Consider the following 22404-nt stretch of genomic DNA (forward strand, 5'->3'; position numbering starts at 1 on the left):
GGATCAGGAGGAAGGACAATGGTCAGGATCATGCAATGCTGAGGGAAGCTGAGTGATGGAAGGTTTTGTAGCAGTAGAGATGGTCAGGTACCAAGACGAAAACTCTGGGAGGCATGTTGGATTCTTTGATCAGCCAGTATAGAAAATTTGCCTCAAGGAATCCACACACAGTCCCTAATACGTTTCTAATATCATTTTGATGCAGAACCAGGGAAACTCAGTGAACCAGCATATTTTTCTGCTTACCAACTTGTGTAGTAAATGTTGTATTTATAAAATATGACATCCAGATAAATCAGCCTCCCAATAGCACCCCTCCAAATACAATTAAACAAGGGTCATACAAGGTAAGAACTTGTTCTTATCTCTTTTGAGAAAATTAAGTTAGCTACTCATCAGATGTAACCAGGGATTCTTCAAATTTAAAAACACCAAGTTACTCCCAATTATAGCTTCTTGCAGTCTAAAACTACTTCAAATGGCAAACCACGGACAGTGTCTTTAGGACAAATGATTCACATGGAATTCATTGTAGTACAAAATTCAGCTGTGTATTTATAACAAAGATATTAGTACTTTTTCAATATAACAATTTCATAATTAACCTTATGATCCCAAAAGGTTAAATCACTGTGTCTATTTTTAACATTAGTACAGTATTTTTGTTATAGCGACAGACTGGGTATATTTTGTTCACTAACATAACAAATGCACTGTCTTAGTTTAACTGGATTTGAAAAGGAAAAGAAACTAAAGTATATTCCTGCCATCTCAGTAGTAACTAAAGCCACCACCAACTCTTCAAGGCCCTCAAGAGCTGTCAAATGTTTACTTTCTGCTGATCAAGACTTTGTAAGGCAGTAAGGTCAGCTCACAATACCTTCCAGTTAGGCCCCAAAGGTCCTCTCTTGGTCTTCACCGACTGAAACAATACTGGGTCCTCATCAGCTTTATAGTCCTGAAAAGAGAAAAAAGCTAGACAGTCAGAGGGAAATCTGAGACACTACCACCACCAGTGCAAAGTAGCAAAATTACTGAGCCAAATGGGGATAGAAGGGATCGCGAGAAGTCATCAAGTCCAGCCCCTGCACTGTGGCAGGACCAAGTAAACCTAACCCATCCCCCACAGGTGTTTGTGGAATCCTTGTCATTGGAAGTTTTTTAAAAACAGGTTTGACAATCTCCTTGGAAGCCTGTTCCAAAAAGGAACCCTGAGAGTTAGAAAGGTTTTTTTTTTGTTTTTTTTAAATACCTAACCTAAACTTCCCTTCCAGCAGATTAAGCTTATTACTTCTTGTACTACCTTCAGTAGACATGGAGAACAATTGATCTTTAAAAAAAAAAAAAAAAAAAAAAAAAAAAGTCCTTACCAACTCCTCACTTAACGTCCTAGTTATGTTTTTGAAAAATGCAACCTTAAGCCAAACGATGTTATGCAAATCCAATTTTCCCATAAGAATTAATGTAAATGGGGGGGGGGTTAGTTATCCAATAGGCCAATACCCAGTCAAAGAAGAAAATTAGATTGATTTGTTCTTGACAAATCCATGCTAGCTATTCTTTATAATCCTATTATCCTCTAGATGTTTACAAACAGATTTAATAATTTGAGCCAGTATCCTTCGGACGTTCAGCTGGCTAGTCTATAATTCCCCAGGTCCTCTTTGTTCCCCTTTTTAAAGACAGATACTATGTTTGCCCTCCTCCAGTCTTCTGGGACCTCACTTGTCCTTCATTACTTCTCAAAGATAATTGCTAACAGTTCTGAGATTGCATCCACTAGTTCCTTATATACCCTAGGATGAATTTAATCAAGCCCTGCTGACTTGAATACATCTTATTTATCTAAATGTTCTTTAACCTGTTCTTTCGTTATTTTGGCTTGCATTCCATCCCCTTTGTTCTTAATATTAATTGTAGGGAGTATCTGGTTGCCATTAACTTTTTTAGTGAAGACTGCAGAAAAATAGGCGTTGAACACCTCAGCTTTTTTAATGTCCTCAGTAATTAGCTCCCCATCTCCGATAAGTAGCGGTCCAACACTTTCCTTTGTCGCTCTCTTGCTTCCAATGTAGTTAAAAGAACCTCTTATAGCTATAACTCATTTTGTACAAAATCAAAGGTAGACACTATCCTGGGTCCACAGAGTTTACAAAGTACACACATCTATACATGCACTGTTTTGAGATGTAATTATTACGTAACTATCAAATTTCCACAACACTCCCTCAAGCTAGTAATCACACATTGGCTGATTTTTTGTAGACATTACGGCAGAAGTAAGTTTATAATATTTGAGAGGGAAGGGGCAGATAATCCAGTGCTAAGCCATTTATACTACCCTCAGATTGTAAACTGCTTTGAACAGTTCACTTTAAGCAAGAGCACAGAACATTTTCCCACCAACTTACACAATATAGAAAAATGCCAAGCAACTAAAATTAAGCTAAACAAGACCAAAGGTGCTAAATGTTTACAAGCTATAATTTACTTTAAGCATTTCTATAGCCTTCATCTTTGTAGTATCTGAGATAGAGATTGATTAGGAAGTTAGGATTTAGGAGTGAAACCATAGGGATAGAAGCTATCATCAACAAAATGGCTGACAGCAAGAAAGGAAAAAATACCGAGTTGAAGTAATAGCTGGAGAAAACAAGTCTGAAGAGACCATTAGGTCCATGCAAAGTGGGAGGATACAAGCACTCCTGGAGTGCTGGGCATAATTTTGGATGCCGATTACAGGAAAGCTACTCAAGGTCAACTATCGAGGATACATTTTGAGAGAGGAAAAACCTTCTAGATGCATACTGAAAGTGAGGGCAGGGAAGCAAGAAGAGCACAAGACTACTCCATGAGACTTAGTAGCAATCTTGCCATGCAAATCTAAGGCTAGGTCCACACTACCCGCCTGATTCGGCAGGTAGAGATCGATCTTCTGGGATCGATTTATCGCGTCTCAAATGGACACGATAAATCGATCCCAGAAGCGCTCCTCCGTCGACCGCGGAACTCCTGCTCGCCGAGAGGAGGAAGCGCTGTCGACGGGGGAGCTTGCCTGCGCCGTGTGGACCCGCAGTAAGTAAACTTAGTTCGATCTAGGAAACGTCGACTTCAGCTACGCTGTTCTCGTAGCTGAAGTTGCGTTTCCTACATCGATCCCCCGCCCCAGTGTGGACCAAGCCTAATTTACTTTCAAATAGACTTGGCAAGCCAGTCAACTGAATGCCTATTATTTGACTAAAGTCAAATATTCCATCAAGAATGTCCTTAGATAGGTGGCAGCCTGCTTTTTTGACCGCATCATAGTGCCTTTTGTTAACAAGCCTACTTAAATGTCTTGGTCACTCACTTTACTACATGCTAATACCACCTGTTGGTAAAACGGTGAATAGAAAATTGAGCATCTTGATTGGCTGAAATCTTTTAGAACAAACACGGTATGTATCTATATCTTTGTTTGTATACCAGGCCATCAAGAAAGTTCACAAAATACATAATACAAGTTAAAAAGACATGATCCCTGCCCCAAAAAGCTTACAAGCCTAAACTGACAAGACCTACATAAAAATTAACTCAGATGGGAATGGAGGAGGGCTCATAGTCATTAAACCTGTTCCCCCAACACAAAAGGGAAAAAGATGCACAGCTATTAACACTGTCCCTTAAACAAAAGTATCATAGATATAAACCCTCCAGACCTCCTTCACCGGAGCAAAACAGTCAGCCCACATTAAATGCCCGTGTAAAATAAACCCCCACTCCTCTCCTCTCAACAGAAATCCCCTTCACAATTACCCCTCCAGACCACACCTAGCATAGAAATATTCATATTTTCAGCCAATGGGGGTGACATATCACATCTCTGTATAGATCCCTCCCTTCCTGCTCTGTTCCTCCTCTTGCCGCTGCTTACAGTTCCATTGTGGTTGCTGCAACGAGGAGAGGCCAATTGACCCCGACACTCTCCATATGATCCGGGAATCTAAGCATCCTGGGAGGGAGGGGCCACATGCCTGAAAACATTTTGATTGGTTGGAATCTTTTGGAACAGCAGCAGTTAGAAACAGAACTGAATGGCTACTGGTTGATTGTAATACAAGAGCTACTTCCTAATCTAAACAGCATTCCAAAAGTAGCGAGTCCTTAACAGTGACAAATTATGCAGAGTTGGGGAAGCCAAAATCATTTGTATGGAAATTTTTTACTAGATATGAACATGGAAAAACTAATAAAGCTAAGTGCAAGTTCTGTTCGTCTGTGTATGACAGAATGGAGAAACATTTGTTGAATTCTTGTGACATGTCCAGCTACTGTCAAACAGCAAAAAATGAAAATTGGTTGGCATCAAAATTTGTTTGCTTTTATGCATTCTCTTTCGTCCTCAGCATCATCATGAAGCCTGGATTCTTTAAATGAAGGCAGTGATATGAGTGACAATGAAAGTGAAACTAATTCAATTTCTTAATCTTCTAATAAGATTTTGCTACTCCATCTGCTTCAGCATTGAGAACTCCTACTCCTGGAACATCTTCAGATGTTCATCAAATTGGTTTTAAGAGATTTTTGGATAGAATGTCCCATGACCATAAAAACAAACTTGACTGTACATTTGCTAGATGAATTTATAACAGCAACACATTTCATGTAGTCAAAATTCCTTATATACTAGATTTTTTTCATAAATTGTGCCTAATTTAAAGTATCATGTAGGAAATGGCTTGTAGGAAGTCTAAGTGCCAAAGCAGATGTGTAGTGTAACAGTTGGCATTCTCACGTGTCTAGTGTCTGATGGACGGAGCAATATTCACAATGATAACATCAACTTGACAGTAAAAAACTTCACAACCATTGTTTTCTCAGTTTTGCACTGGACTGCGTTCTCACCGCACCGCCCAATATATTGCTGACCCGTTTAAAACTATTAACAACTGGATCCAGGGAAAGTTGTTAACTTCTGACCAACAAGGCTAATATGAAAGACGCTTGGGCTTTGTTGATAAATGAGTAGCCACGTCATCTGTATTCTGGATGCGATGCCGCTTTTCATTGGTTATTAAGACCAGACAACTTTCTCATCACGTGTCAAAAATGAAGAGCATTTTCAAGGTTTTCAAAAACAAACAAAAAAAATACTAGCAGCCATTTTTCTGCATCATTTAGTATTTTATCTACGCTGAGGAAGCCTTGTCATACTCAATGGGTATCTATTAAATGTCTAAAATCTTCAAATATGCAAGAAGTCTCTTCAATCAGCTGCTCCTGAAGAAGGGATGGCTGGGTGTTACCCCCAAGTCAGACGACATTCTTGAAGACTGTCTTTTGGATGCAAAATTCTAAATTCATTTAATTGCTTGAAACCATAGCTCGGTCCATCCCGAATATGGAAAATTATAGTTCTACATTGTCTGGTGCCAAGAATGAGTTCCAGAACATTAAGGAACATTTATGAGAACACTGAACACAGTTCACTTAAAAATGCTGAAGAAAAAGATAATAAAATAGTATCATGGAAAAAACAAGAGATCACTCCTGGACATAATCTTGATCCATGCTTCCAGGGCCAAGACCTTTCTGACGATGAATTTGATTCAGCTTCTGACCGCAAAGTGGCTGTTACAATTTTTAAAGACTGTACAAATGAACAAACAATTCTCATGGAAGTAGCAAGTTATAAAGCAACAAGTATCCCACCAAGTTGTAAAACAATGTGGAATGCAAGCCCAGCAGTTTAACCTAAACAGCTTGCTGATTCAGCATAGTGGAAAGGGTTGCATCCTTGCATTCTAGCTATGGGGGCAAAAATTATTTTAACACTTCCATATACTACTGCATGTGGGGAATGAAAACAGTCAGTTTGGGGAGTCATCCAGTCAAAAATCAGAAACAGATTGAAGACCTCTACTGCTGGGACACTGGTGACCATGCATCACAATTTAAGATTAGAGAAGAAAATGACAGATGAAGAGTTGACTCAATATTCATCAGATGAAGAGGAAGAAGGAGATAATGATGAATTTGAAGATGACAAGGATATAGATGAAGCAGTTGAAGCTGATTCAGAAAAAGAATGAAAAAGCAAGATGGTTGAAAAGGAAGACTGAGGCCTGGTCTACACTAGGCGTTTATGTCGAATTTAGCGCAGTTACATCGAATTAACCCTGCACCCGTCCACACCACGTGGCTATTTAGTTCGACATAGATGTCTCTTTAATTCGACTAATGTACTCCTCCCCAACGAGGGGAGTAGCGCTAAATTCGACATGGCCATATCGAATTAGGCTTGGTGTGGATGGAAATCGACGCTAATAGCTCCGTGAGCTATCCCACAGTGCACCACTCTGTTGACGCTCTGGACAGCAGTCCGAGCTCGGATGCTCTGACCAGCCGCACAGGAAAAGCCCCGGGAAAATTTGAATTCCTTTTCCTGTCTGGGCAGTTTGAATCTCATTTCCTGTGTGGACATCGTGGCGAGCTCAGCAGCACTGGCAACGATGCAGAGCTCTCCAGCAGAGATGGCCGTGCAATCCCAGAATAGAAAGAGGGCCCCAGCATGGACTGATCGGGAAGTCTTGGATCTGATCACTGTGTGGGGCGATGAGTCCGTGCTTTCCGAGCTGCGCTCCAAAAGACGGAATGCAAAGATCTATGAGAAGATCTCTAAAGCCATGGCAGAGAGAGGATACAGCCGGGATGCAACGCAGTGCCGCGTGAAAATCAAGGAGCTGAGACAAGGCTACCAGAAGACCAAAGAGGCAAACGGACGATCCGGATCCCAGCCCCACACATCCCGTTTCTACGAGGCACTGCATTCCATCCTAGGTGCGGCCGCCACCACTACCCCACCACTGACCGTGGACTCTGAGGATGGGATATTGTCCAGGGCCGGTTCCTCGGACATGTTAGCGGACGGGGAAGATGAGGAAGGAGATGAGGAGGACGAGGCAGTCGACAGCGCTTACCAAGCTGATTTCCCCGACAGCCAGGATCTCTTCATCACCCTTACAGAGATCCCCTACCAACCGTCCCCAGCATTTAACCCGGACACAGATTCAGGGGAAGGATCAAGCAGTAAGTGTTTTAAACACGTAAACATTTATTTTTAACAGAACTGGAATATTAACAATAAGAACAATGTGTTTTTCATGATTTGTTTGCTTAACTATTCAGTCCTAACTATTTTAAAAAAATCTAACAGTGTCTGGTTGTGCATGATTCTGCTGCCCAAGCCGCTCCACTCTTTAGTCCCTGCCAGTGCAGCTATATTAAAATGCGGTCTATATGTCCGGGGATAGAGCTGAAATCCTCCAGGGACATCTCGAGGAAGCTCTCCTGGAGGTAATTGGAAAGCCTGTTCATCAGGTTCCTGGGGAGAGCGGCCTTATTGGGTCCTCCGAAGTAGGAGAAGTTTCCGCGCCAGGAGATCCTCAAGTACTCCGGGATCATAGCCTTGCACAGCATGGCGGCATAGGGCCCTGGTCTTTGCAGGCTTTCCCGAAGCATCCTTTCTTTATCGCTGTCTGAGATCCTCATTATTGTGATGTCGCTCATGATGACCTGCTTTGAATTAGGTAGGGTACTGTTCGTATTGGGACTGCTAGCCCGTTCCTTTACAGAACTGTAACCGCCGGTTTACAGCCACGCGGTGGAGGTGTGAGAGGGGCAGCATACAGGGATCTTTCCCTGGGACAGCCGCGAGGGGGTGGGACAGGGGCAGAGTTCATGCTTGGCCGATTGCTGGCAGCAGAGACTGGCATTGCTTTCAATGTGAAAGGAGGCCAGTGCTACTATTAAAGTTTTAATCAGCCACAAGTCTACGGCTTACCATGTCTGCCTGCTACAGAAATTCCGGTGTCCTGCCCCGCTTCACAGATCGGCAGTGCAAGACCCCAGGCACTGAAGGCGAGGTCCGAAAATTCGACCTTGTCCTGAGTGCGCATGTGATAGGTGCAGTGCATGGTCTTGTTCACAGAGAAAGACTATGTTCTTTGTTCACAACTACATTTATCTTTCGGAGGAATTCACTACCTTTTTCTCTTTCCCACAGCCACATCTGCGACTGTCTCCCAACCCAGCCTGGCATCACACTCCCAGAGGCTAGCGCACATTAGGCGGAGGAAGAAGACGACGCGAGAGGACATGTTCTCAGAACTAATGGGCTGCTCCCGAGCCCAGGCAGCACAGCAGAACCAGTGGAGGGAGAATTTGTCCCAAATGCACCGGACACACATGGAACGTGAGGAGAGGTGGCGGCAGGAAGACCAGCAGGCGACTCAAACGCTGCTTGGACTTATGAGGGAGCAAACGGACACGCTCCGGCGCCTTGTTGATGTTCTGCAGGAACGGAGGCAGGAGGACAGAGCCCTGCTCCAGTCTATCAGTAACCGCCCTCCCCCGCCACCAAGTCCCATACCCCCCTCGCCCAAAGTCCAAAGAAGGAGGGGCGGCAGAGTCCGTGAAAACTCTCACTCCACCCCTGCAGACTGCTCAAGCACCAGAAGGCTGTCATTCCCCAAAATTTGAAAAGTCCTTTCCTTCCCGCCTCACCCAAGCCCCCGTCCAAGTTTCACCCCCCAGTTTCATGTGTGGTTGTTAATAAAAAATACGTTTCTGTTCATTACTGTTTCCATCATGTTGTTTTGGAGGAGAGTCTGTCTGAAGGGGGGGAAGGGGCTTGGTAATTGGACAGGACAGTCACCTTTAGCAGGGTACAGAGGCGGGGGCAGGTCCAGCAGCAGGGCACATACACAGTGCAGTGACTAGTTACCCTGGTCAGTCTGGGAGGTGGTTTTCATGTTCTGTGGGGGGTGGGGGGTGCTCTGTGACTGTGTGGCGGGGGAGGGCAGTTACAGATCTTATGCAGCGGTCCTTTTCCTGGATCACAGAGCCACGCAGCAGGGGATCTGTAACCCTCCTCCCCCTGCCATACAGTCACATAGCCCCCACATACACGCAGTCCCGCTAAGGAGGGCTGGCAGGCTCTGTTGAAACAACCAGTCCACCACTGCGAATCCTGTCATTCCTGGAGTTTAGAAGCATCATTTGCATCAGTACACTACACCCGCTCCCCACCGCAGTCTGCGTCCCAGGTTTAAAACATTCCCGCGAAAACAGTAATAAAGACAACGGTGTTCATTAAGAAAATAAAACTGATTTTATTTCTTTGGAAGGGGGTGAAGGGGGTATGTAACTGGAGAGGATAGTCAACATTAACTGGGTAAAGAAACGGGGGCAGGTTCAGCTTCTCTGTACAGAAACTGAAAAGTCACTGGTAACCGTGCTCACTCTGGAACCTAGCTTTCAAAGCCTCCCGGATGCACAGCGCGTCCCGCTGTGCTCTTCTAATCGCCCGGCTGTCTGGCTGGGCGTAATCAGAAGCCAGGCTATTTGCCTCAACGTCCCACCCCGCCATAAAGGTCTCCCCCTTGCTCTCACAGAGATTGTGGAGCACACAGCAAGCTGCTATAACAATGGGGATATTGGTTTCACTGAGATCACAGCGAGTCAGTAAGCTTCTCCATCTCCCCTTGAGACGGCCAAAAGCACACTCCACCACCATTCTGCACTTGGCTCAGCCGGTAGTTGAACAGTTCTTTTTCAGTGTCCAGGGCGCCAGTATAGGGCTTCATGAGCCAGGGCATTAGCGGGTAGGCTGGGTCCCCAAGGATCACTGTAGGCATCTCCACATCCCCAAGAGTTATTTTGTGGTCCGGGAAGTAAATACCTTCCTGCAGCTGTCTAAACAGACCAGAGTTCCTGAAGACGCGAGCGTCATGAACCTTGCCTGGCCATCCGACGTTGATGTTGGTAAAACGTCCCCTGTGGTCCACCAGTGCTTGCAGCACCATTGAAAAGTAGCCCTTTCGGTTGATGTACTGGCTGGCCTGGTGCTCCGGTCCCAGGATAGGGATGTGAGTTCCATCTATAGCCCCACCGCAGTTTGGGAATCCCATCGCGGCGAAGCCATCTATGATGACCTCCACGTTTCCCAGGGTCACTACCTTTGAGAGCAGTACCTTAACGATTGCGTTGGCTACTTGCATCACAACAACCCCCACGGTAGATTTGCCCACGCCAAAGTGGTTCGCGACTGACCGGTAGCTGTCTGGCGTTGCAAGCTTCCAGAGGGCTATGGCTACTCGCTTCTGGACAGTCAGGGCTGCTCGCATCCGGGTGTCATTGCGCTTCACGGCAGGGGACAGCAACTCACAAAGTTCAAGGAAAGTCCCCTTCCACATGCGAAAGTTTCGCAGCCACTGGGATTCATCCCAGACCTGCAGCACTATGCGGTCCCACCAGTCCGTGCTTGTTTCCCGTGCCCAGAATCGCCGTTCCACAACATCCACATGACCCATTGTCACCGTGATGTCCTCGGCGCTGGGTCCCGTGCTTTCTGACAAGCCTGTGCTACTCTCAGACTTGAGGTCCTCACCGCGGTGCCGTAGCCTCCTCGCCTGGTTTATCTGCATCTGCCTCTGGTAAAGGTGGATGATAAGCTGTTGACAACGGCCACAACTGCAGCGATGGTCGCAGCAGGATCCATGCTCGCAGTGCTGTGGCGTCCGCGCTGTCACTGACCAGAAAAGTGCGCGAACTGATTTCCCGCCGGCGCTTTCAGGGATGGAGGGAGGGCAGTAGTGACGGACGGATGACGACAATTACCCAAAAGCACCCTCGACACATTTTTTTTACCCAGAAGGCATTGGCAGCTCGACCCAGAATTCCAATGGGCAGCGGGGACTGCGGGAACTGTGGGATAGCTGCCCACAGTGCACCGCTTCCAATGTCGATGCTTTCCCCGTTAGTGTGGACTCACAAAGTCGAATTACTGTCCTTAGTGTGGACACACACGTTCGACTTTGCAATATCGATTCCACATATTCGATTTAAGTGAAATCGAACTACCCTCGTAGTGTAGACATACCCTGAGTTACTGATGAATTTGAAGGCAATGACCACAAAGATACAGATGAAGTAGATAATAATGAAAAGCAAGATGCCTTAAGACTTGGCAGGCTGCCTATGTTGCATAAATCCACTTAATGACTTTTTCCCTTTTATAGTTGCTATGTGATTGTTTTGTTTAATTTCATTTCTTTTGTAACTATTCAGTCTTGAATAACATTCACATTTAAATGCTAACTTAACATTGCTAAAAATAATTTTTTTTTATAACTTCATTTAATTTTTATCCTACGTTCAAAACAATTAGATACAAAAGTGGCAGACACTGTTAAAAAAACCCAAGACAAGAAAGGTAGAGAGAGACAGGAGATATAACTATGACAAGGTAAATGAAGCTTGGTTTATATCATTTTTTAAAAGCTTGAGGGGATAGGACTGATGCTTAGCAGGATAAAATTTGTGGAGTGAGAAGAGAGAACTATCACAAAGAAGTTACTGGTATTTCCCGAAGCCTGCCTCAGAGGCTGTTGCAGGGAATCATGTTTGCAGAGTGTTTTGAAGATGAAAAGTGAAATTAAACTGTCACCTCTTTTACTGCATCCCTTAAGATTAAAAATGAAGTGTTATCAATCCCTAGGCAGAGACAAAGTAACTGAATCAAACAAGTCACTTAATTCTAACTTAGAACACCTTCCTTTCCTCCTTCCTGGGAAAAAAGTTTAAGACAACCAAATAAGGGTCAATTGCAGAAAGTACATAGTTTAGAAAAGTCCATTTTCTCTGTGGCTAGATCAGGTCCCGGTAGTCAAGAGCATGATCTATTGTATTTGGCACAAACATATAATATAGCACTCAGGATCTTATAATACAAACACACAGAGTTGTTTATACAAAGTGATCTTACTAACAGGAACTGCCAGAACAGACTAACACAAGAGCCCAACTAGCCCAGTATCCTGTCTCGGAGTGGCCAGTACTGGATGCTTCAGGAAATGTTACCAAAAATTCCATTGTGGACAATTATGGAATAACTCTAAATAGCAGTCAGTGGTTGACTTATCCCACTGGGGTTTATATCACTTCAAAAAAAACAAAACAAAACAAACCTGTCTAATGAAACTGCGAAGGTACCATATAAGTACCTAATCCTTTCTTTCAACCATAAATTCTTAACCTCAGTGATCTCTTCTGGTAGTGAGTGCCACTGGTTAATTACACTCTATGCATCTGAAGAAGTGAAGTTTTTACCCACGAAAGCTTATGCCCAAATAAATCTGTTAGTTTTTAAGGTGCCACCAGACTCCTTGTTGTTTTGGTTAATTACATGTTGCAGAAAAAAACCCTCTCTTTTTCCAGTTTTAAATTTCACTGGATTTCCCCTTGATCTTTATTATAAGATAGGGAAAGTAGGAGCTCCCAGCAGGTCTTCTCTATACCATTCATTCTTGTTGAATGCAAGGCAAAGTCACAATTCAAGCTGGAAATAACAAGCAGCGTATGATGGTCACAACCCTGGTGAGCATTTCTCAACCCATCAGAACCAGTTCTGTTCCTTCATCCTTTATTTGCAACAAATGCCACAGGAACTCAAGAGACAGAAGTACTAATTTAAGACTGAAAATTCTGTGGCTGGCATATGCATTCATCTTTCTCTACACAGAAGTTAGTGGCATACCACCATACACAGAACTCAACTGCATATTGTATTTTTAAATCTAGAATTCTCCACTACAGGTAGAAAGGAGCTAAAACTAGCTCCACTTCGAAATTTCAACTTCACAGGACCATGGCAGCTTATTCAACTGCCAACGTGCAGCTAATAAGCAAGACTTGTCTGATAAAACAGGATACAACACAGCTAGTTAAGAATTTTCAGTTAACTATCATTTTATTGGGTGGCACGAGATGAGCATTTACAAAATAAAACAGTTTGTCTCAACCTTTTAGTGGGTGAATAGAAATTTAGTTATGAAGATTTTACAGCAATCATTCAAAAAAATAATTAAAAGGTTGGATAAAGAATAGAATGAAGTTTTCAGAAGAAGAAAATCTAGTCAGGTGGGGTTAAAATGTGCTTGGGAATATTGATGATGGTAGGTTGAACATTAATTATTAAGGCAGTCTGGTATCCTTCAGAAAAGAAGTGAATATCAAAATACATCTGCAACTGAAGGAGTTTCTCTCAAATAAATTCACGCTGCTCATTTACATAATGAAATTAAAAATACTCTAACTGTGGCATTTTAGGGCTGGTCTACACTGGGAACTTCCATCAGCATAGCTATGTCTCTGGGGTGTGAAAAATCCACCTCCCCGAGATATGTAGTTAAACCAACCTAACCCCTGGTGTAGACAGTGCTATGTCGATGGAAGAATTCTTCCACTGACGTAGCTACCGCCTCTGAGGGAGACAGATTATCTATGCCAATGAGAAAACCCCTCCCATTGGCATAGGTAGTGTCTACACTCAAGTGCTATAGCGGTAACAGTTTAAGTTTAGACATACCTTCAGTGATGACTAATGTATTAAGCAGAGAAACTGGATGAGCTGACAGGATGAAGAGATGAGATGAACTGGGTTTACAAAAATCTTCAATAGCAATTTTAAAATGAAGTTAGAAAAAATAAGTGTTATTTGTTTAAATATTTTGGTTGCACATTTAAGTCTCTAAGTTAAGCCTTTGTCTGGTTTTAGTCAGTTCTTAATATTCATTTGCTACACAAATTAAAACCATTTAGGAGGTCAGCATCACTGCTCACAAACTTAATGGGAAATCTGTGCTCCTTAATCCAAATAGGAATCATCAAAATGGAAACTAATTAACTATGTGCACAGATCCACTGGGAGCAGAAATTATAGCCCATACTGTCTCACTGTTAAGTGATGTTGCAACATTCTGTATGACTAACTGGTTTTATATATATATATCGTCAATGCCATATAATAAGGCAGATCAGAATTGTGACAAGGATTCGAATCATTTGCATTAAAACAACAATCCACATTATTGGCAATGTAAAGAACATGCAAAATTCTTATAGAAGTACACTTTGGTATTTTTTATAACCATCTCAGGAGACACTGCGTCTCTTACTTCAGAAATCTACTGCAGTCAAAGCAAGCATTATCCAAAACAAAGTTTTTGAAAACTATGGACTTAGCTATCAAGGTAACTAGTCAGCAAGTCAGAGTGGCCAACAGATTAGCCTAGAAGAACCTAAACTGTTGGAGTTGGACTTAAACACTGAGGGGTTGCATAGGGTGTCTTGGAGCAGCCCAAAGCCAGGCACATCCCCACACTGTTCATAAATACGTGGTATTGTTTATTAGTTATCTGCTTTTACGTCCAAATTTTATCCACAAAAGGTGACGCTCATGTGGCTTTACCTGACCAGAAAAGTAAGACAATTTGAAGCCACTGCTCATGCTGTTTCAAAAGAGAGGCAGCAAAGATTCACGGTCAAAGAATGCTGTGCAGTTTAGCATAGAACATGCATAATTGTTACCACCCTGGAAAGTGGGAGTCTCAAATCCCCTTAAAAACCTAGCAGCTAAAACAGTCACTTGTTCCCTACTTTTCAAAAATAGTGTGTAAATAATCACTACCTAGACACCTGTAATATTAAGTACCACTTACTAATGAGGCAAATGACTGGGTTGATTTAAATGGCAAAGATGTATCTAATTTTATAGTTACAATGAAGCCTGACTTCAGCAACAATCCAAAGGACTAGCAAAAGTCTGAACAAAAGAGATGAGTCTATCAACTGGTCAACAGTAACTAAGGATATTTTTAAAAGTTCTCAAGAGTGGGGTTGCCTATTGGAGATCCTGCTTAGAGTAGTTTTCATCCAGGTGTATAATAGTTAAGGTACTTTACCAATACTATAGGTAGTAATTGCCAGTGATACCACTTATAATCCCCATTTTGAGAGCTTTAGAATGGAAGTAGGAATTGACCACAATGGAAATTTTACATTTGCCTGAAACTAACTTAGATTCTTCTTCTTCCTCACTGTAGAATTCATAAGAGGAAACACTGCAAGGTTGTTATCTTTTTGTAGAAAAAGTTGTTTTAAAAGTTAAATAGAAATGTTTTCATGATTGTATTTTAATACTGCAGTAAGAACAGATGAGGGGATGAAAGGTAACTAAAACCACAAATTACTGAAGTACTATTGGAAATAATGACATTAGGAAAGGAAATGTTAGGTTGACATCTTTCTAGCAGCCAGGTTAACAAGACTATGGAAGATCATTAGGCTAGAATAGAGTTCAGACAATGCGGACTTTGTAGTAGACTACTACATATTTCTTGCAACAGATGAACTGGAAGACTCAGAAGGTCCTCTTCAACCAACTGATATCCATGGAAATTCAGCTATTGCTCATGTGCAGTTACTTTGTACCCCCCAAGAATTTTCGCTTCTGATACATCTAAACACAGCACATATCAACAAGATAAACTGGAGAAGCTGCTCCGAAGCTATTCTGGGCCACCAAGTAAATACACTTAAAAAAAAATGCATGAACATTAATTCAATAGATTGCAACATTTCCTTGTCCACCAGTGTATTCAAGATGCACTTCAAAAACTGCCTAAATAAGTCTTTATCCAAAGACAAGGATGGCTCAAAATCAATCTGTTTTCATGTCTAATCACCATGTTTTATAACCTTTCATGAAGGGTATTTTCCACCTCACCTGTCTCACTTCTGAACAAAAAGGATACAAAAAAAAGTTCGAAAAACATTAAAAGGCCAAGCAAAACCACTAACCAGACAATTCTACACAAGTGCTCTCAATGGTGTTAACTTTGGTCAGAGTGCTTTATCCACCACACTGACAAACTAAGGAAGGAGCATAACCATTGCATGTTTGCATTCAAAATCTGTGTCAGTTAAATGCATACCCACATATTTAACCCTGAGACTGAGTTACTATGATAATAATCTCAGTATCTAATACAATAGTAAAATATCGACTTTTTAAATATCGGTGTTTATGTTCATTTGTGATTTTGCTGGAATACAGCAGTGAAAGTTGTTGCATGTTTCCTTTCTATAAGCATACTGCAGTGAGCAAGTATATTCCTTCATATATGAGTTTCAGTATACAGTACGCAACCTTAACTCCCAATTATAGCTGCAAATGAGCAATAGCATGGAATGAGACAGCCTGCTGGCTTTGTTAATATTCTGTCTCCTTTAGGATCTCACAGGGGAAAGAGGATCGAACGTAAAGAAGCCCTTGGCTCACGGTTTATGGTGCTTGCCACCAGCTGTAGACTTTGCATCTCATTAGTAATTTTTGAATACTGGGGGTGAAGACAGCTGTAGCCTACTTGAATCTCCAGCTCCTGGGTATTTTGAAGGCTGAATTTGGTATGCACTTTCTGCATTCCTTTGCAAAGAACAAAAGTAAATTTGCTTTTTAACAGAAGCATATTTTAAATGAGTTTCAAGTTACATTAACAGTACAGAAGTTATTCTGTGTATTTCATGTTTTTAAATACAATTTTGATAAACAGTAATTAAAGTGCTCGTGTAGTAGGTTGACTGGGTGGCATAGGAGAGGGGACTTACTAAATAAAATTATATTAAGGGTTGAATAGAATTTATTCGAGAAATGTTTTGCTCTAAACTATTAATTATTAAACTATGTAAGAATGCTAGCATATTAGGTTTAGGGATATACTAAATGAATTTTTTCAAAAATTAAAGTTGGTTTATACTGTCATATAAAAACTATTCATTCTCAAAAAAAGCAAATAAAATAGAAAGCGAATGAATAAACGTAGATGCACAAATCCTAGTGCTTGCAAATGAGAACATTCTTTGCATTTGGAAACAGCCTGGAATCTCCTAGGATGGTCGTGACCTAAAGTGCTACAAACATGGTCTGTATACATTCTGAGTGAGCAATGGCACAGGTCACTTCAGGTACATACAAGTGCATCAACAGATTCTCCAGTTGCATCAGCATCTACTCTGAAGTGTGCTGCTGACCAACAACCCTGGCTGGAAGGATATTCCCACTGCAGCATTAGACTTTATTTAACTGGAATGTTATAAAAATATGTTTTGATATCTATTCACTTCTCAGTAGAATTCCTTGGAAAAGTGAGTGCGATCATTTTAAGGAGCCTAAACATATGACCTGTAATTCGTGGTTAGAGAACAGGCTAGAAGAGCATTTATAGAGAAGCCAGCAAATGCACAGAACAATTGAGACGAGCCACTGGAAGCCCAAACAAACATGGCTAACACTGGAAATAACAATGCCCATAATCTGGGCTAGAAGTTCTTGCTAAATATGCCATTCTCCTTCTGGATAGGTTTGGAAACTACTGACAGAACTGGGGATATTATTTATTTGCATAAATACTATTGCAGTCAGGGCTCCAATGTGCTAGAACTGTACAAACACTTATCAAAAGGATAGTTTCTGTACCAAAGATTTTACAGTCTGGATTACAATCTACTATACTAGGTGACCAAATACAAGCAAATGGAGGAGGAGGAAAGTTTATGGAAAATTGATCCTGTCAAACTAACTTGATATCTTTTTTTTGATGAGATGACAAATTTGGTTGATAAAAGTGTTGATGTAATGTACTTAGGCTTCTGTAAGGTTTTTGACTTGCTACTGCACAATATTTTGATTAAAAAACTAGGATATAAAATTAACATGGCACACATTAAACAGACTAAAAGCTATCTGATAGTTCTCAAAATGTGATTGTAAATAGGGGATTGTCATTGAGTGGGTGTGTTTGCAGTGGGGTCCTGCAAGGATTGGTTCTTGACCCTATGCTAGTTAACATTTTTAATCAATAAACTGGAACAAAACAAAATAATCACTGATAAAGTTCGCAGATGAAAAAATTGGGAGAGTGGTAAATAATGAGGACAGGTCACTGATTCAGAGCAAACAAGATCACTTGGTAAACAACATGCATTTTCAACATGACTAAATGTAAAAGTACACATCTAGGAACAAAGAATGTAGGCCATACTCACAGGATGGGGGACTCTATTCTGGGATGCAATGACTGAAAAAGATTTGGGGGTTGTGGTGGATAATCAGCTGAACATGAGCTCCTACTATGATGCTGTGGCCAAAAGAGCTAATGCAATCCTGGGATGTATAAACAGGGAAATCTCGAGTAGGAGTTGAGAGGTTATTTTACTTCTGTGTTTGGCACTGGTGTGACCGCTGCTGGAATACTGCGTTCAGTTCTGGTGCCCACAATTCAAGAAGGACGTTGATAAACTGGAGAGGGTTCAGAGAAGAGCCAGGAGAACGATTAAAAGATTAGAAAACATACCTTATAGTGATTTAGCTCCTTGAGTCTATCTATTTAGCTTAATATAGAGAAGGTTAAGGGGTGACTTGATTACAGTCTATTAGTAGCTACATGGGGAACCAATATTTAATTAGGGGTTCTTCCATCTACCGGAGAAAGGTATAACATGATCTAATGGCTGGAAGTTGAAGCTAGATACAAATTCAGACTGGAAATAAGGCATAAATACTGAACAGTGAGAGTAATTAACCACTGGAACAATTTATCAATAGTTGTGGTGGATTCTCCATCACTGACATTTTTTAAATCAAGATTAGATATTTTTCTAGAAGATCTGCTCTAGGAATTATTTGGGGCAAGTTTTGTATAACAGGCCATACGAGGTCAGAATGGATGATCATAATGGTTCCTTCTAATCTTGGAATCTATGAAAGTGGAGGATGAGGTAGAAGTAAAACCAGCATGTGGCCACCTGCCTAGTAGAATAATTCAAATCAGATAAACGCTAAACTTAGAAGTATAAAATCAATTACCATTTCAAGTTAAGTTTACAGAATCATCAACCATACCAAATTATTAGAAGCTAATTATCAGGAGACCTGTGACAGTCATTCTTCAATAGTCAACTGATCAGAACAGTGAACTCTGAGACTTTTACGGTTTTTTAAAATCTTCAAAAAGGATCAGCTGAGATTTTTAACAGTTAAGATTTGTGCACGTATAGACTTTAGAAGACAGGCTTTTGGGTGGGGGGAGAAACGACTGTTTATTACTAAGTTTTTAATTGTCTCAGTTTCAATTATCTACATAAAATATGCAATTATGCAGCAGAACAATTTGCAAGGGCCCTTATCCCATTACACAAATGGATCGACATTGTTATTGTAATACGCTGGTAACACAAAGTGTCTCATATGGCACAGTTTAAAGCCAGCAAGCTGTCTCGTCATTGGCCATCTCTGATGTCAAATGAGTCAATGGTGGCTCCCAACACAAGTAACTCTTTCTGTTCATAGTTAAGAACTCCCCAAACCCAGCGCTCGTCTGCCTCCTGCAGTAGTCTGACGCTCCTTATTTCAGCCACCCTATCCTCAGTACCTTCCGGAAAAAGAGCCAGGGAGCTGCATACATGAATGTGCGCACGCTCTAATACGCATCTGTACGGTCAGAATCTTTGAGGACTACTCTAGGACTGTAAGCCTGGAGACATGTAGGACTCCTCCAGTAACAACCAGATACACCCTGCCTAGAGCCCAGAGCCACAGAGATGCAGCTAGAGCAGCATTATGTAGGCAGTCACTCTAGCTATCTCTATGGCCATGGGTTGTTTGGGGAGCATGCTATGTTCAGTATGAAAACTCACTGGGGAGGGGAGGCAGGCAGAAGAAACTAAGGCTAGGTCTACACTACCCGCCTGAATCGGCGGGTAGAAATCGATCTCTCGGGGATCGAATTATCGCGTCTCGTCGGGACGCGACAATCGATCCCTGAATCGACGCTCTTACTCCACCAGCGGAGGCGGGAGTAAGCGCCGTCGACTGGGAGCCGCGGAGGTCGATTTTGCCTCACAGCGGGGTAAGTCGGCTCCGATACGTCGAATTCAGCTACGCTATTCGCGTAGCTGAATTTGCGTATCTTAAATTGACCCCCCCCTGTAGTGAAAACCTGCCCTCAGATAACAAGAGGGAGCCAGAGAGAAGCAGAAGGGAGGGGACCTCAAGGGGGGATAGTTACAGAAAGGGGATATAGAGAATCTTTGGGAAGAGTGTGACTTTATGTAAATGAGGTAATACATATCAAAATGGAGATTATGGTGTGACCTCATTTGCATACGGTCTCCAGATTGCTGGACCTGCAGTTTTATCATGTATGCTGAACCCTAAGCTATCAAACCTCTGAATCAGCAACTTGCCCAAGTAACTGCACTGACTTTCAAGGGTTTGTTGGTCTGTATGTTTCACACAAAGCAGCAACTATTTCAAGAGAAATCAGCACTGAGGACTGTAAGGTCCTTTCTGTACTACAACTACAACCATAGTTCCACTTCGTAGGGTAGCTCCTATCTCCCACATACTGTTCTCTCTAGAGTGCAACCAAGACCCCTCCTAGTTTTGCTTAGGAGTTAGCCTTCAGCCAAATGACTCTGCCATTTACCTAACCATTCCAGCAGAGTTTGGCCACTAATTTTATTTCACGCTGTTGTCCTTCCTTCCCCAAATTCTTAAGGGTGCAGTGGCAGTTTTGTACCTCACCTTCCTAGATAGCAACTTAAAAAAATTCCATCAAGCCATTACAGTCTTTAAAAAAATATCTATTTACCTTTTTGTTTGTTTTTTTAAATTAGCAAAAAAAAGTAAATAGAGTGCTACAGGTAGCCAATGAGGAAAGTTTTTCTAGTGGAGAAATTTTTTTAAATCTGATGCCTGTTAGAACTAAAACTCTTCACACAATGGCAATTTTTACTTAAGTTGCACATAAGCAATACATGTATTGGTAAATGCTGTTTTTTTCTTTTGAGTTTTTAAAGTGAGTACTGAGTAGCCCTCTTCAATTTGAATACAGACCAAAAATAATTTCTTGCAGGCTGCTCTTATCTAAATTGCTCTATAAAATTTGTGAATTAAGTTGTGCCTCTGAAAAATGTCTTGTGAGAGATTATTAAAAACATTCCTACTAATATATTTAAAAGTAAGCTGCTCACCTTGAAAATAAAAGCTACAGGAAGAGAGTTGGGTAGAGAAAAAAGTCACAGGATATTGAATGATGACAGTACAGGTTGAACCTCTGTAGTCCGTCACACTCTGGTCCAGCAACATCCGTAGTCTGGCATGATTTTATTTTGTTTTTTATGCTTTATCTACTTATTTCCTTGTGCAAATACAGTAAAATTGTGTAACAACATTAACACTTTGTTATGAAGAGAGCCGGTAAAGCTTGGGTAGGCGGCCATTGCAAGCATTTTTCCGTTTATTCGTCTCGGCAAGATAAAAATAAAGAGAGACCCGCTTGCTACATATTGACCTCCCATGGTTCGGCACCGGTCAGGTCCCGAGGGTGCTGGACTAGAGAGTTTCAACCTGTGTTTCACATTTAATCGAGTAACTTCCACATCAAGCTACAGCATAAGCCAGTCTAACAAATGACATTTCAGTCTGATCTGCAGTAACACTGAATATGCAAATATTTTTAATAATTATATGATTTCTGAACAGTAGTATCCGAGTTCAGACTCCATCTTTGTGTTGTAACATTAAAAAATTTTTCATTAGCAATAAACCAGCCTTTGAAGACTCAAGAAAATAGCACTGGCTTTCTTTTGTCCATTCTTCAACACCAGGCAAGTCCTACAGGGCTATAACCAAGTCAGAAAGTTGTCAGAATCCAGTCATTAACAGAAAATGCATCTTCCTGAAATATGTCTTTTTGCTAACAGATCTCATGTTGTGGTAGTTTTTCCCAACTGGCAGAACAGGATACAACTCTCTTCTTGATGCAGTTCATACCGCTCCCCAGTCAGTCGGGGGCTTACCACTAATAATTAAAGAATATTATTTTGCTAAGTGAATGGACAACACGACAGCAGAAGTTCTGTTGATAAATGCAAATTAATACACATTGGAAGAAATAATTTGAACTGTTCATATAGCTTACTCTGGATTCCAACCTAACTAATAACTTAGGGGCAGGGCCGGCTCTGGCTTTTTTGCCTGGGGCGGCAAAAAAGCCTCCCGCCGCTCCCCGCCGGGGAGCGCCGGGAGGAGGGCGGCCAGCCCGGCCGGGGCCCCGCTCTCCCCGACCGGCCGGGGCCCCGCTCTCCCCGACCGGCCGGGGCCCCGCTCTCCCCGACCGGCCGGGGCCCCGCTCTCCCCGACCGGCCGGGGCCCCGCTCTCCCCGACCGGCCGGGGCGCCACCCCCCTCCAGGTGCCGCCCCAAGCACATGCTTGGTAGGCTGGTGCCTGGAGCCGGCCCTACTTAGGGGGAAAACCCTAGCCAACTTTGTGGACAGCTAAGTGAAGATCTTTGCTCAATGTAGACAAAAAAGCAAACAAAATGTTAGGATACATAACGGAATGGCATATACTGAAAGTGTGTCATTAATTATCTTCATCGTTCATCTCTGAATCCCTTTAATTCTGTTCTCTTCCTAGATATAGTGACCAGAAAGTAGCATTCCAGATAAAGGTATACCCG

At 42.0% G+C, this 22404-nt stretch overlaps 1 protein-coding gene across 1 annotated transcript in view; it reads right to left on the reverse strand.

The window, feature by feature from the left end:
- Positions 1–22404, reverse strand: part of PITPNB (phosphatidylinositol transfer protein beta) — an 86283-nt gene that overhangs the window by 26819 nt on the left and 37060 nt on the right. Inside the window, exon 8 of the mRNA XM_065417658.1 lies at positions 881–958. Within this exon, the coding sequence (XP_065273730.1) occupies positions 881–958 (78 nt within the window). The remainder of the gene's footprint in view (positions 1–880; positions 959–22404) is intronic.

The sequence above is a fragment of the Emys orbicularis genome, chromosome 16 (genome assembly GCF_028017835.1).
Source record: "Emys orbicularis isolate rEmyOrb1 chromosome 16, rEmyOrb1.hap1, whole genome shotgun sequence".
Taxonomy (NCBI): Eukaryota; Metazoa; Chordata; order Testudines; family Emydidae; genus Emys; species Emys orbicularis.